Consider the following 15,563-nt stretch of genomic DNA (forward strand, 5'->3'; position numbering starts at 1 on the left):
AGAAGTTTTATACTTTCAGGTCTTATGTTCAAGTCTAATGCATTTTGAGCTAATTTTTCTGTATGGTGTAAGATAATGATCCAATTTCATTCTTTTGCATGTGGCTGTCCAATTTTCCCAACATCGTTTATTGAAGAGGCTGTCCTTTCTCCATTGTATGTACTTGGCTCCTTTTCCGTAAGCCCATATGTGAGTTGGTTTAATTCCAGACCTTCTATTCAATTCCATTGATCTATGTGTCTGTTTTTATGCCAATACCATACTGTTTTAATTACTCTAGCTATCTAATATACAGTCATGTGGCACATAATAACTTTTCAGTAATGACAACCCATGTATACAACAGTGGTCTCATAAGATTAGTGGTACATAGCCTAGGTGTATAGTAGGCTAGACCATCTAAGTTTGTGTAAGTACACTGTATGATGTTTTCACAATAATGAAATTGCCTAACGATGCATTTCTCAGAACATATCTCAATCATTAAGCTTTTCATGACTAGTTTGAAATTGGGGAGTGTGATGCCTCTAGCTATATTCTTCTTTCTCAAGATTGCTTGCCTATTCCAGGATCTTTTATAATTCCATGCAAATTTTAATATTTTTGCTCTATTTGTGTGAAAAGGCCATTGGAATATTGATAGAGAATCTGTATATTGCTTTGTGTAATATGGACATTTTAACAATATTAATTCTTCCATTTCATAATTACAGAGTATCTTTCCATTTACCTGTGTCTTCTTCAATTTCTTTCATTAATGTCTTGGAGTTTTCAATATACTGCTCTTTCACCTCCTCAGTTAAATTTATCTTATTTTAATCTTTTTGATGCAATTGTAAGTGAGATTGTTTTAATTTCTCTTTCTGTCAATTATATTATTCAATTTATTATTTTAACTTTAATATTAGTAATTGTTCTGAATTACTATCCTATTACATTTGCCTTCTTTGAAGGATTATTGAAAAGTTTGAAGTAAAATGCTATATTAACATTTGTGAACTCTTTAAACAAATATTTCTAAATATGTATCTATTCTCAGTACTCTACCTTGTTACTATCAAGGGTTAATAAAGAAAGAAAGGGCTTCTGTTTAGCCTTAAATATGATCTTCAAAGTTATCATTTGCTGTCTCTTAGCTGTATTCATAAAAATGTATGAATTCATTTTATTTTTTCTCACTATCTACATATTCCATTTATTTTTGCACAACAGTTTAAAAATCTATAAGCATGGACTCGTCTTACGTAGTTTAGCAACCTCAAAACTAACTGAACTTAGCTTGGCTTTCAGCCTCCTCTTTGCTTGAGGCAGAAAGCTTAATTTTCCCATTCAGTAAGTTATAGATTGTTTTACACAGTCTTAATGTGAAAAACTCACACTCAATTATAGGTTTCTTCCTTTCCATTTTGTCTCCCCAGGGATTACAAAAGGCCAGTGAAATTATGTATTATTCAGGAATTGGAAGGAAGAAAGGTTTGGCCTCCCTTGAAGCATAAATCCTTGAATGGGCTTTTGATGAAGGCCTCAGTGTGTCCTGCATCTGCTGCACAGTCTGTGTCTCCTACAGTTTATGTTGCATTTACTGACAATATCCCTTCATCCCAAATCTTAGCCCTCTTTTCATCCACCAGTACTCTCTTGAACATGTCTACACTTATCCAGTATGTAGAAACTCTTGGATCTTTCATGCAGTAAGTTGCAGTGTGTAATATTTAGAAGCCACCTTCAGGTCTATTTACCTAGGAATATACTTCAACCATTGCTACTCTTAACTCACGAGGCTGGAAGGGCAACTGTACTCCACCCAGGCTATACACCCTGGGAAGTGAGGCACAATCCCTCTATGGTTTCTGTGATCTCACTATCTCTGGGACTTGGCCTAAAGTGGGGGAGAGAGCAGCAACCTTGCTCTGGAATACAGGCTCTCTTTCTACTTCTTTTCTCCTCCAAACTCTTTTACATAGCTTAGAATGTGCTTTTACTCTTCATTCAGCATAGGAAAAAATTAGCTTTCTTATAAGCAAGGATTCTTCCAAACTTTATTTTTTTAATAATATATGTTCATATTTCTTTGAAGGAAAAAACACCTTTCTCAAAAAGCCATCTCTTGCAGTTGAAAATGTTTAATTGAGATTATTGTTTCTTTTTTTTTGGTTATTTATATTCTATTTAGAAACTCAACAGACTTTTTGGGCTGAGTTATAATCTGCTGTTTCTCCTGATATAATAAATGCTACTGATTTAATAAATGGAAGGTCTAGGTGCAATGAAAAAAATATAGGAAAAATTACAGACTTTATTTAAATAACTGGAAATACACGTATAGTGAGAAAAAAATTGGATTTTAATAGAAATTATATAGATCCTTCAACAGAGTCCCATGGTTCTTTTATAGATGGCCTTTGATGATATCAATGATTTCATGATAAACTTGATGATATACATCTAATCCAAACAAAAAGTCTATATGATTGTAGTAAGAAATAGATTTATGGTAAATACGGTTTGTGATTTTAGAAAGTAAAATTTTAACATCTTCAGGATCAGCCAACAAGTCACTTTCACCATTCCAAATTGCAGTTGACACGTTCATTTTTGTCACATTGTACAATGGAGAAGTTGTCTAAATATAAATGAGTAAAGATAAGAATTTTCACAAGGAATGATACATATAAGATGCTATTTACTAAAGCTTTAAATTATGAACTAAAATATTGTTTAAAATAAGATGAATCTAAAATAATTATTACTACAAAGCAAAAAGCATGAAAGAATAGGTATTATAATTTTTACTTAGAAATAAGATGCAAATCAAACTAGATAGCTTTTTCTATATCAGATTACTCAGAAATTCCACAGGGGTAATTTTAGTTTTATTTATAAAACATGAAAGTATTTTAATAAGAATTTTATGTGGCTGTATAACTGTCAAGACATTTATCAATAAATAATAAATATTGGCAGTCAAGGTCAAATCTGATTTTATTGAATTTGATCCTTATAGTTTACTTTAGATTTTTACGCAAGCAAACCACATCAGGCATGGAGTTTGGCTGAGGCAGAAAAATATGATGGAAAAGCATAATTTTAAACTAGGCAAACTTGAGTTGTAATATTTCAAGACTTTTGACATTATACAACTTTTACCATCTTCACGTTAACTTCTACATTTTCCTCATTAGTCTATGTGTTTGACTATCTTCCCAAATACAAGAATAGTCTTAGGGTCAGGAGCTATATTATGCCTTTTATTTCTTATGTAAACAAGCACAGAATTATGCATATTACAAACATAATATTTTTCCTTTTGATGGATGATGAATTATTCTACTGTCAACTTCTCTCTGCTTACCCAAAATATTTATTGTTAAAATACATAGAAAACATGGAAAAGCAACATTGGTTGTGTCAACACAAAATAACCAATAATTATTCTATAGAAAAGAGAAATAGGGTGAATTTTACTTGAGCAAGAGTGAGGATTACAACCTAGAAAGAACTTAGAAAAGTCTTCCAGAGAAGCATGGTTTTCAGGAGAGTCTTCTATCTTTTTAGAACAAAGAACATACATTAAACATGCCCAGGATACACATTCATCAAAGTTTCAAAGAGGTATTCCATTGCAAATTAGCAGGTCAACATGACCCTGATGCCCTGTCTGGAAAGGGACTAATCTGAGCATTATTAATAGGGCATAGAAGAGGAAGTAAGCATTCTTATCATAAGAGCTAAGTAACCATTACTTTAATGGTTAAACATATGTACAATGTGTGTTTGATAGGCCACAAGTCAGGCTTTTTAGTTCAAGCTGAATCAATTTTGAACCTGAATAGTTACCCCATATACCTAACATGTGAAAATCTCTTGTCAGTTGGATGTGACAAAATGGATCCAAATCAACATGGTCTTCATCTGCTTGTCCTTCTCACACTTGTACTCTCAGGCTTTAGAGATGACCCTTTATCTGTAGCAAAAATCCTCTGATCTAGTTGGGAATACAGTTTTTAGTTTATACACAATCATATACCTGATTAAAATGAAGGAAGTTCAGAACAGGACTGCCCCAGTCAAAAGCTTTCAAGTGACTAGAATTAAAAAGCTGAAAGAAAAATTAAAAGATAAGACTACACTCATTTGTTCATTACAGTGGCAGCTGATACAAATAAGGTACACATTGCACACATATGCCCCCTTTGTCCTGGGTCTGCTGGTATATGTGTAGGTGGACTTTTTTGCTTCTCTCTTCCTTTGGATAGGGTAAGAAATGGAAGAGCTGGGAGGGCAGATAAGGGAATCTACAGGATATGATTCTGTCATCTTCATGTAAATGCACATCTCCCTGAGGTCTTTACTACCAAGGCCTGTGTGCTTGGGGTAACATTAGGCTTCCCGAGAGATCCTCAGCTTCATCAAAAGAGGTGAAGAAGTGTCCTGCACTAGGACTAAGATGACATTTCCCTACATACCTTTGCTTCAAACAACAGGGCTCAAGAGTGTCTCAGAAGCCACCCCCTGCTCCATCCCTTAACATTCAAGCCTCACCACCACTATCTGCTTTGAGTCTATCAGGTGTCATCTGATTATGTCTATTTTTTCCCCCTGATTATGTTTTCATCACAAGAAGGTTCAGACTCCCAGATTACTTGTCTTCCCTGGTACTCTAAATCTTATAAGGCTTCACCCATCCCCTATTCTTTCTCTCTCAACTCTCCCCAACTCCTAAAACTCTCTCTACCATCTGGAATTCCATCATCATTCTTTACCTTAAAATTCTTCTCTGAATGGCTCCCTCACCTTCTTGCTCTACTGACAATTTGATTTTCCCTGAGAACACTTCCTCCTCTGCAGCTCTTTCAGACAGCACTACTTTTTTCTTCTAAATACCAGGTATCACTGGACCTCGGGGTTGGATTATCTTCTTTGTTCCTCATACATTCTTCCAGACAACACTCACTTCCTCCTTCCTTAAACTCCAAGCTTTGAATCGTACATCATTCAATTACATCATCCACTGTCCTTTACTGCTGCTGTCATCTAATGAACTCCAGGTTGTACTGGTTAGTTCCTGCTCATTGTCTCTCTCTAAAACTATTCCAGCCTTGATTTTTAGTGATTTAATCCTTCCAACAGCTTGGCCTCTGAGTTCCTTGAACTACCCTCCTTCAGTGATTTTGTCCTGCACCCTATACCAGCCATTCACCCTGTGACTATACACTCTTTCATTACACAATCCCTCCATAATATATATATATTTAGGAATATTAGCCCTGAGCTAACATCCGCCACCTGTCCTCCTCTTTTTGCTGAGGAAGATTGGCCCTGAGCTAACATCTGTGCTCATCTTTATATGTGGGACTCCTGCCACAGCATGGCTTCATAAGCGGTGGATAGGTCCGTGCCTGGGATTTGAACCAGCAAACACCTGGTCCCTGAAGTAGAGCACAGGAACTTAATTGCTATGCCATCAGCTGAGCCCACTCCATATTTTATGCATCCTACTTTCTGAACATTATCTGTTGTCTTTCCAGCAATTCTCTCTAGTATATCAATTTCAAAAATCCTTCAGTTCTGTCAGAACCTTGAATTCATTCATCCTTTTAACTTTTTATTTCCTCGATGTTCTTTCTCCCTAGCATACCTACCTGAAATCCCACAATCAATCATTATAATTACATTTCCTCAACACCTCTCCACTTCTATTTCCTACTTGCTTCACAAAAAAACAACTCCAGAAACACCAAATTCTCTGCCTACTATATGCCTATACTAATGAAACTGAACAAAACTGGAGAAAAACTCAAGATTATGCTGATTGAATCCACTTTAAATTTATTTACACATCTCAGGACATTATTTTTGCTCAGACTCATGCCATAATTCCCTAATCTATTTTCTCTTCCATCCTTCTAAGTGATTATGTCATAGTTTCTCCTCTCCTCACTGGCCTCCATCTTCTCTCTCACCCATACTCTCTTTTTCTGAAATATGTTTCCTATTTTAATAAAAACATTGAAGCAATTGGAAGACATCTGAGTCGAAGACCTCTCTACATCAATATGATTAGCAGCAAATGAACTCATATATATATATTTTTTTCCTATTTGTTTCTTTGTATACATTATCTATGCACCTAGTTAGAGCTTCTCTTTTACTTGTTTACTAGATGCTATCTATCCCAGCTATCTACCCGTTTCTCTCCTACTTCATAAATTTTCCCCTCCCTACTAAGCCATTTTCACTAATATAATAAAATGTTCTTATTTCTATCATAGCATAGTTAAATAGATAGATAGATAGATAGATAGACAAAACTCCCTATTTCCCACCACAATATCTTTGCTTTCTTTGAACCAAAACTCCAGAGAAGATTTCTCACTATTTCCAATTTCTCTACCTCATCGTCTTTTTTAAAAATTATGGCAAAATATAATTAAAATCAAATTTACCATTTTAACCATTTACAGTGTTCAATTCAGTGACATTTGTGCACAATATTGTGCAACCATCATTCATTCTTTTTTTTCAGTTCACTCTAGTTAACCTTGTATCTCCACCCAGTGATGTAGTGGAGGTAGCTCAGATCAGCAAGAGCCAACTGAGGGCATCTCTTCCCAACTCTGTGTACAGTGGCATCACATTAGTAGCTTGAAATCAGCCATGGCCAGAATATTTCTTCTACAGAAACTGGCAAGTCCTACAACTCAAGCCTTTTCTCCACAAAGAGAGCCAGTTATTAAACATTTATCAGCACACCCTGCTTCTATCCTTCCACAGAAATGGTCCAAGGATATTTATGGCCTTGACATTTGTAAACCTGGTCAATTGTGAGAAATTTTCTTATGAGATTTTGACACAGTTGTTCATTCCTTCGTTCTTCAGACTTTTTCTTCACTTGGCTTCTAGAATACCGTTAATTTCTTGATCTTATTCATTTTTGACTCACTGCTCCTTTTTAGTTTCCTTGGAAGATTCAGCCTCTGCTGCTTGATCAATCTTTTCATGTCTCAGTGCTCAATCCTCTCTCCTATTCTCTATCTATACTCACTCTGTGCTCTCTTCCAGTCTCCTGGCTTTCATTGCCATCCATATTGAAAATATTTACCTTCTTTTAGAAGTCTCCTGTAAATTTTAGACTCCTATACCCAACTTCTTACTCAAATTCATCACTTAGATGTCTAAAACTTAAGATCTCCATAATAGAACATCTTATCTTTCCTCCAAAACACTCCACCATCAACCTCCCTGTCTCCTTTAATAGCAAATTCATCTTTTCATTGCTAGGCCAAAAACTTTAGGGTCATCCAAGATTCTCTCCTCTCTGACCCTTATAGAATCCATCATTAAATCTTGTTATTATCTTGTTGGCTCCATGTTCATTATATATAGATATTCAGAACATAACCATTTTCACCACCTCTAGTGGCAACACATCAGTGCAAGCCATCACCATTTCTTGTTTGGATTACAGCAGTAATATCTTAACTGTCTCACTGCTTCCACTCTTGTCCCACTACAGTCTACCTAATATAGCAGCCAAAGTATCCTTTTAAAAATGTAAATCATATCATGTCACCTCCCAGCTCAAAAACCTGCAGTGGCTACCCACTTCAGACAGAGTGAATGCCAAACCTGCATGATGGCACAAAGGTTCCTTTCTGACTCCTTATTACTTTTCTGCCCCTTTTCCTACAACTTTCTCCCTTAATGACTCCTTTTAGCCACACTCCCCTCTTAACTGTGCCTCTCAGAAATGCTCTGAACTAAGAGCATTGCATTAGCTATTCCTTCCATCTGGAATGCTCTTCTTCTAGATGTTCACATTGCAAACCTCCAAACATCCTTTAAATCTTTTCTCAAATGTCACCATCTCATTAAGGCTTTGGGCTGGCATCTGTATTCAAAAGTACAACCCATTACCCAGCATGCCCAATCCCTTTTCCCTGCTTCTCTTTCCTCTACTTTTTCACAGTTTCTATCCTCTCCTAAATTTTAAAATTTACTTATTTGCTGTGCTTATTGGTTATTGTCTATATAGCTAGTACTAGAATGTAAGCTTAATGAAGACAGGAATATTTATTTCATTCACTGATGAATACTATGAGCATAGAACTGTACAGGTCACATATGAGGTGGTCAATAAATATTGTTACAGTGGATGAATAAATGCAAAACTTGCTTAGATATTTTTGGTCTAGTTATAATTAGGAATAAACTAAACCTAAAGATGTTATAATAAAGATTTTTAATAATTTATCTCAAAACAACTTCTTAGTAGATTAAAACATTTTTCAAATGAGAAAGCCCTCAACTGATATCTTGATAGTACTCCAAGCTTATCTAGTGTTTATTAGCTTTAAAGAACACTCATAATCACTATCCTATTCAATTCTCATAATATTTTTGTTAGGTCAGAGAATTATTATCAATTCCATTTTAAAAATTGAGGAAGCTGAATTCATAAAGGTTAAATAAGCTGCTCAATGTCACACTGCCAGTAAGGTTCAGAGAAAGGATTTTAAGTCTGTTATTTTGATCACAAGCATAATATTCCTTCTACAATATCATCCCGGCCTTCGATGTTAAAATAATATTCACACTGGATTTTTTTCTTTATCAATATTCATTCAACAAATATTCTTGAATATCTACTATATGCCAAAAACTCTTGGCCTTGCAAATACAAAAATGAACAAAAATTCCTCATGGTCTGCAAGGAGTTCACAATTTAAAGAGGAGAAAGTGTAAAGACAAGGCATCAGGAGACCTGTGTTCTAGTCTTAGCCCTTTTTAAAGGAATAGCTTTGAATCTTTGGGCAAGTCAAATGATGAGCATGGCCTTGATGACCCCCAGTCTGTTCTGAATTAACGCTTTCTCATTTGAAACACAGATAATAATTACATTGTTTTGATCATTGCTTAGATTTAGAGGATCTAAGAGATCATGATATAAACACATACTATAAACTATAAAGAATTATACAAATATGCAATAATTTTATTTTATCCTTCTAAATTTATCATTCTATGGCAATGGTATGATCCCTAGAATGATGAGATAAACCATGAGCAGTATAAATAAAATTGTATTGAAATACACTTTAAAAGTTATACCTGACTCCAGTGGAGCATATTTTGAACAGATGTTCCTGCTGGGTTATGTGACATATATACATCCACACGACTCTGAGGGGTTAACAAAAATTATTTTTATACTTAACTCAACCAGAGAAAGCATTTTCTTTGATATTTATTGAACTAAAATAATTCCAAGGAAATTTAGAGTTAATTTTTAATAAATAACATTAGTATAAAAGAAACAAAATTATATTTTAATTAAACACATAAATGTACTTATTAAATGCATAAATTTTGCATTAATATAGAAGCTATTGTTGGATTTCTAAACTATGTGGTCCATTACCCCATACTGAAAACAATCAAAAGTGATGGAGCATACACACACATCTCTTTTGAAAGCACTAAAGAACTGACAGCATAGAAAGAAAATTACCAGGATAAATGAAAGAGAAAAAACAAAGAAGCCCAAAACAAACAGCAAAGCACTGAAGCCATTTTTTCCTTATGGTTATTTGCCAATCTCAGAGAACCGAAGTTTCATTTTGAGAACTCAGCTAGTTGAGGAAAACTAAAAGCAAAGCCCAGAGCCTGACAAGGGCAGTTAAAAGATTTTTAAAAAATCTTCTCCATGATAAACTGGGCTCCCATGTTCTACACTACTCAAAGTGAAGTTGCATCAAAAGTATAGCAGCCTTCACGTCAATCTGTGTAATCTAAGTTTTCATTGCCTATGTAGTCCCCGAGAACCTCAATCTGTGAAGAAGACATATAATGTCAATGTAATCCCTATTCAAATCTCAGAAAGCTATTTTAAGGATATCAACAAACCACTTCTAAAGTTTATGTGACGAGGCAAAAACCCAGAATAGCCAACACAATATTGAAGGGAAAAACAAAGATGGAGGCCTAATGTGACACAACTTCAAGACTTACTATAAAGCTATGGAAATGAAGACAATGTGGTAGTGGCAAAAGAATAGCTAAATAGATCAACGGAACAGAATAGAGAGCCCAGAAATAGACCCCAAAAATATAGTCAAGTGATCTTTGACAAAGTAGCAAAAGAAATGCAATAGAGAAATGATAGTCTCTTCAACAAATGTTGCTGGAACAATTAGATAGCCACATGAAAAAAAATGAATCTAGACACAGACCTTACATACATCACAAAAATTATCTCAAAGAGGAAGACAGAATTAAATATAAAACGTAAAACTGTAAACGTTCTATAAGATAACACAGGAAAAAACTTAGACGACCTCGACTGTGGTGATGACTTTTTAAATGCAACACCAAAGGCACAATCTGTGAAATAAATAATTGATAAGATGGACTTCATTAAAGTTAAGAACTTCTACTCTACAAAAGACAATACTAAGAGAATTAGAAAACAGGCCACAGTTGGGGAAAAAATATTTGCAAAAGACATCTGATAAAGGACTGTTAGCCAAAACATACAGAGAACTCTTGAAACTCAACAATAAGAAAATGAAGAACCTGATTAAAAAATGGGTCAAAGACCTTAACAAACACCTCACCAAAGAAGATATCCAGATGGCAAATAAGCATATGAAAAGATGCTCCACATCATATGTCATCAGAGGAATGAAGTGAAAACAATGAGATACAACTACATAGTATTAAAATGACAAAAATCCAAAACCCTGATAACACCAAATGCTGCCAAAGATTTGGAGCAACAGGAACTTTCTTTCATTGATGGTGGGGATGCAAAATGGTACAGCCACTTTGGAAGACATATTGGTGGTTTCTCAACAAACTAAGCATACCTTTACCTTACGATCCAGCAATCACACTCCTTAGTTTTTAGCCAAAGAAGCTGCAAACTTATGTTCACACAATAACCTGAACCCTGATGTTTATAGCACCTTTATTCATAATTCTCAAAACTTGAACCAAAATGCCCTTCAGTAGGTGAATGGATAAACTGTGGCACATCCAGACAACAGAATATTATTCAGCACTAAAATGAAATGACTATCAAGTCATGAAAAGACATGGATGAACCTTAAATGCATGTTACTAAGTGAAAGGAGCCAATCTGAAAGGGCTACAGATCATATGATTCCAACTATATGCATTCTGGAAAAGGCAAAACTGGCAACTGTAAAATAATCAGTGGTTGCCAGGAGCTAGGTGAGGAGGGATAATTGGCAGAACACAGAAGATTTTCAGGGCAGTGAAACTATCCTGTATTATACTACAATGGTGGATGCATGTCTTTATACATTAGTTAAATCTTATAGAATGCCAAACACCAAGAGTGAACCTTAATGTAAACTATGACCTTTGGGTAGTAACAAGATGCCATGTACATTCGTCAATTGTAACAAATGTAACACTCCTGTGAGGAATGTTGATAGTGAGGCAGACTCTGAATGTGAGCAGCAGGGATTTTATGGGAATTTTCTGTAATTTATGCTCAATTGTGCTTTGAATCAAAAACTACTCTAAAAACAAAGTCTATTTTTTTAATGAAGGCAAAATAAAGACTTTTTCAAATACAAGATCTTGGAAAATTCATTGCCAGAAGACATACTGTCTTTTGGGGTTTTTGCTGAGGAAGATTTGCTCTGAGATAACATTTATTGCCAATTTTCCACTTTTTTGCTGTGGAAGGGTCACCAAGTTAACAGCTGTTCCCAATCTTCCTCTTTTTTTGTGCATGAGCCACCATGACAGCATGGCCACTGACAGATGAGTGGTGTAGGTCTGTGCTGGGGAACCAAACCCAGGCTGCCCAAGTGAATCATGCTGAACTTAACCACTAGGCCACTGGGGCTAGCCCAAGACATGTCTTTTAAGAAATGATAAAGGAAATTCTTCAGGCTGAAAGGAGTGATCACAACAGGGAGTACAGATGTTAATAAGAAATGAACCTGCCTTAACAGGTAAATATATAGGTAAATAGGAAAGACTATTGACTTTTTAAAGTCTTAATATTAATGTTTTGTTAGATTTGTGACATGTTAGGTTATGGCATTGATTAAAAATATGTGACAATAGCAAAAAGTGCAAGAGATTAAAAAGAGTTAAATTATTGTAAAGCCCTTTCATTATTTAGGATGTGAATATAAACACTAATTTAATGTACATAATAATAACTTAGAGGACACATTCTGTAATTTATAAGGTAGTAATAAAGAGTATTTCTTAAGGCTGTAACAAAAAAGTTAATAGAGGAGATAAAATGGAATAATAAAAAGTATTTGAACAGAATATAGAAGAAGTCAAGAAATGTGGAATAAAAAGAACAACAACAGAACAAGTAAAAAGCAAACAGCAAGATGATAGCCATACTCTAATCAATAATTATACAAAAATAAATTTACTAAATATTCCAATTAAAAAACAGAGATTGTCAGGATAGATTAAAAAAATGCTATGAATACCTTTTTTGAAGACATAAAAGGCAAGCTTTAAAATATCTCCAAGCAGGAACCAAAAAAAAAAAAAAATTGATCCATCAGATTGAAACAAGAAATTAAAACTACTAATGAAAAACAAAATAAACAGAATTTAAATTCCCTTGAATGCATATAGATCAGACACAATTGAAGGGAGAATATCGAGGTCAGAAGAAATTATTCAGAAAGGAGCAAAGACAAAAATGGAAAATATAGATAAGTCAAGAGACAAATGAGAAAATGGAAAAAAATCTTTAACTAGAGTGCTGGAAGTAAAATGAGATGGAGGTAATACAAAAATAAAATGTTTGAGATATTTAAGGATGGATGAAAGATATTAATCCACAGATTCGAGAATCCCAACAGATACTTAGAAGGATAAATTTTTAAAAACCCACACGTAGAAATCTAATTGAAACGTCACAACACTAAAAACAAAATATAATCATAATAACAAGCAAAAAGAACAGATTATTATCAAAAAGAAAAGAAAGAAAAAACAACCTTTAGATTGAAAGCTAATGACATCATCAATAATAAAAGCCTGCAGTAATGAAAATTATATCTTTTCATGTACTAGAAAAAAGAAAAGTCAATCTAGAATTGTATAGTTATGAAAATATCTTTTTAAAAGGAGAGCAAAATCAAGTTATTTTTCGACAAGCAAAATCTGATTGAACCAGCCTCCAATAGACCTTCATTAAAGGAAATTCTCAAAGACTCACTGAAAGGAGAAGAAATGGAAAAAAGTGGTCAATATCTGGGTCTAAATGAACATTATCTATATAAATAATAATATGGGGTTATGTTTAAACATAAGACAGAATTAAAATACATTCTTTGGTGAAGCGTCTGTTAAGACCTTTGGCTCAATTTTTAATTAGGTCGTTTCTTTTCTCATTGTTGAGTTTGAAGCGTTCCTTGTATATTTTAAATAATAGTCCTTTATCTGATATGTCTTTTGCAAGTATTTTCTCTCAGTCTGCGGCCTATCTTCTCATTTTCTTGATATTGTCTTTTGCAGAGTAGAAGATCTTAATTTCAATGAAGTCCAGCTGATCAATTTATTTTATGAATTGTGCCTTTGGTGTTATATGTAAAAAGTCATCACACTACCCAATGATCTTTAGAAGCAGTTTGTAGATATCCATAAAATAACTTGCTGGAATTTTGATTGGGGCTGCTTTGAATCTACATGTCAAGTTGGTAAGAATGGATAGCTTGACAACATTGAGTCTTCCTATCCATGAACATGGTATATCTCTCCATTTATTTATAAATAATCAGAGTTTCATAGTTTTCCTCATATAGATCTTATTCATCTCTTGTTAGATTTATACCTAAGTATTTCATTTTAGGGGGTGTAATGTGAACAGCATTGTGTTCTTAATTTCAAATTCAACTTGCCCATTATTGGTATATAGAAAAGCAATTTGAAAAATGCAAAATGCAATTGATACTTGCATATTAACCCTGTATCCTGCAACCTTGCTATAGCTGCTTTTCAGTTCCAGGAGGTTTTTTGTTGTTGTTGATTCTTTCAAACATTCTACATAGATGATCATATCATGTTGTCTGAGAATGAAGATAATTTTATGCCTCCCTTCTCAATCTGTGTAACTTTTTAAATTCCCTTTTCTTGCCTTATTTCACTATAAAGGGCTTCCAGTATAATGTTGAAAAGGAGTGACGAGATGGGACATCCTTGCCTTGTACCTGATCTTGGTGGGAAAGCTTCAAGTTTCTCACCATCAAGTATGATGTTAGCTGTAGGTTTTCCGTAGATATTCTTTATCAAGTTGAAGAAGTTTCCCTCTATTCCTAGTTTACTGGGGGGTTTTATCATGAATGAGTTTTGGATTTTTCAAATGCTTTTTCTATCTCTATTGATATGATCATGTGATTTTTCCTTTTAGCTTGTTAATGTGATGGATTACATTAATTGATTTTTGAATGTTGAACCAGCCTTGCATACCTAGGATTTTTTCCCCTATATTTTTACAAATTCTCTAGTTGTTTATGCTCAGAGGATTATTCAAGACTCTGTTACTCACTCATGACCAGAAGTGGAAAATCTCATAATGCAATTTTAATTATGTCACCTCTTTTAAGGTTCTTGCCATTTGAATACCTGGGGGCTTAAAAGAAAATTTCTTTTGTTTTTATGGCAATTCAGGGCACTTGAAACTGGCAACAATAAAGTTGTGACAGAATGATTTAAAATGGCCATACAGAACTTTTTAACAGATGCATTCTACAATTTAAACTTAGGTATTCATTGGATCATCTAATTATAATTCTTACTTGTTCTTGAAATCAGTGCCTATATAATGTTTATCCTGGATGGTGTATTCCAGCTATTCCTTGCATTAGAGTGACTTTGCTATTTACCCTAATGTGAGTTAGGGGCTTACTCAACCCAAAACACCTTGTCCTATTAATCTCTCCTGGATGGAGAAGCTTACTTACAAGTAGCTTTCATAAATATCCATGACACCTATCTATGAGTAATCTGAGATATTTATCAGAGTCTCTATTTTGACTTTATCAGATAGACAAGAAGGAATCCATTCACTAAAGGGACTCAAATCATAACTATAGACTCTTGATAACTGTATTTCATATATCTCAGGCTCAAATCTCTTTGTAAGTGCTAGAATTTATTTTTGTAAACCTTTTTCAAAGAATCATAAGAATTGGACAAGGTCAAAATTTTGGGTGGTTCAATGATACATTTTCCAAGTTACATTGGTGAGAGTTTTTGCCACCCGTTCTTCCTTGCGTCATACCTTTCTTTTCAGTTCTCTTATTTGGTTTTCCATGCCTGAGTGACATAGGTCTGATTCCACTCACTGCCTTTTTACAAACTGCAAGATTCTCTCTTGGCTTTTCATACTGTCTACAGGAAAGAAATTCCAAGTCAAACTCTACCTTCCCCACAGATCTTGATAGGTTCACAAGAGGACTGACTCAAACTGAACTAGGCTATAATTTTTAATGTTCCCATACACACTGTGTGTGAAATTGTTCCACTTCAAACTTTCCACAATCCCAGAC

The 15,563-nt window shown here is 34.3% G+C and overlaps 1 protein-coding gene across 24 annotated transcripts in view; it reads right to left on the reverse strand.

Moving 5' to 3' along the window:
• Positions 1–2,280: 2,280 nt before the first annotated feature.
• Positions 2,281–15,563, reverse strand: part of LIPJ (lipase family member J) — a 43,467-nt gene continuing 30,184 nt past the window's right edge. For 7 of the 24 annotated variants that reach the window (XM_070262522.1, XM_070262566.1, XM_070262526.1 and 4 more), the window contains 3 exons: positions 9,112–9,183; positions 4,028–4,099; positions 2,324–2,623 (listed from right to left, as the gene is read on the reverse strand). In XM_070262522.1, coding sequence (XP_070118623.1) covers positions 2,390–2,623; positions 4,028–4,099; positions 9,112–9,183 — 378 coding nt within the window. In that variant the 3' untranslated portion in view covers positions 2,324–2,389. Of the gene's footprint in view, positions 2,624–4,027; positions 4,100–9,111; positions 9,184–15,563 lie in introns of all 24 variants that reach the window. The other 17 variants (XM_070262534.1, XM_070262578.1, XM_070262541.1 and 14 more) reach the window with 5 other exon arrangements.

The sequence above is a fragment of the Equus caballus genome, chromosome 1, assembly GCF_041296265.1.
Source record: "Equus caballus isolate H_3958 breed thoroughbred chromosome 1, TB-T2T, whole genome shotgun sequence".
Taxonomy (NCBI): Eukaryota; Metazoa; Chordata; class Mammalia; order Perissodactyla; family Equidae; genus Equus; species Equus caballus.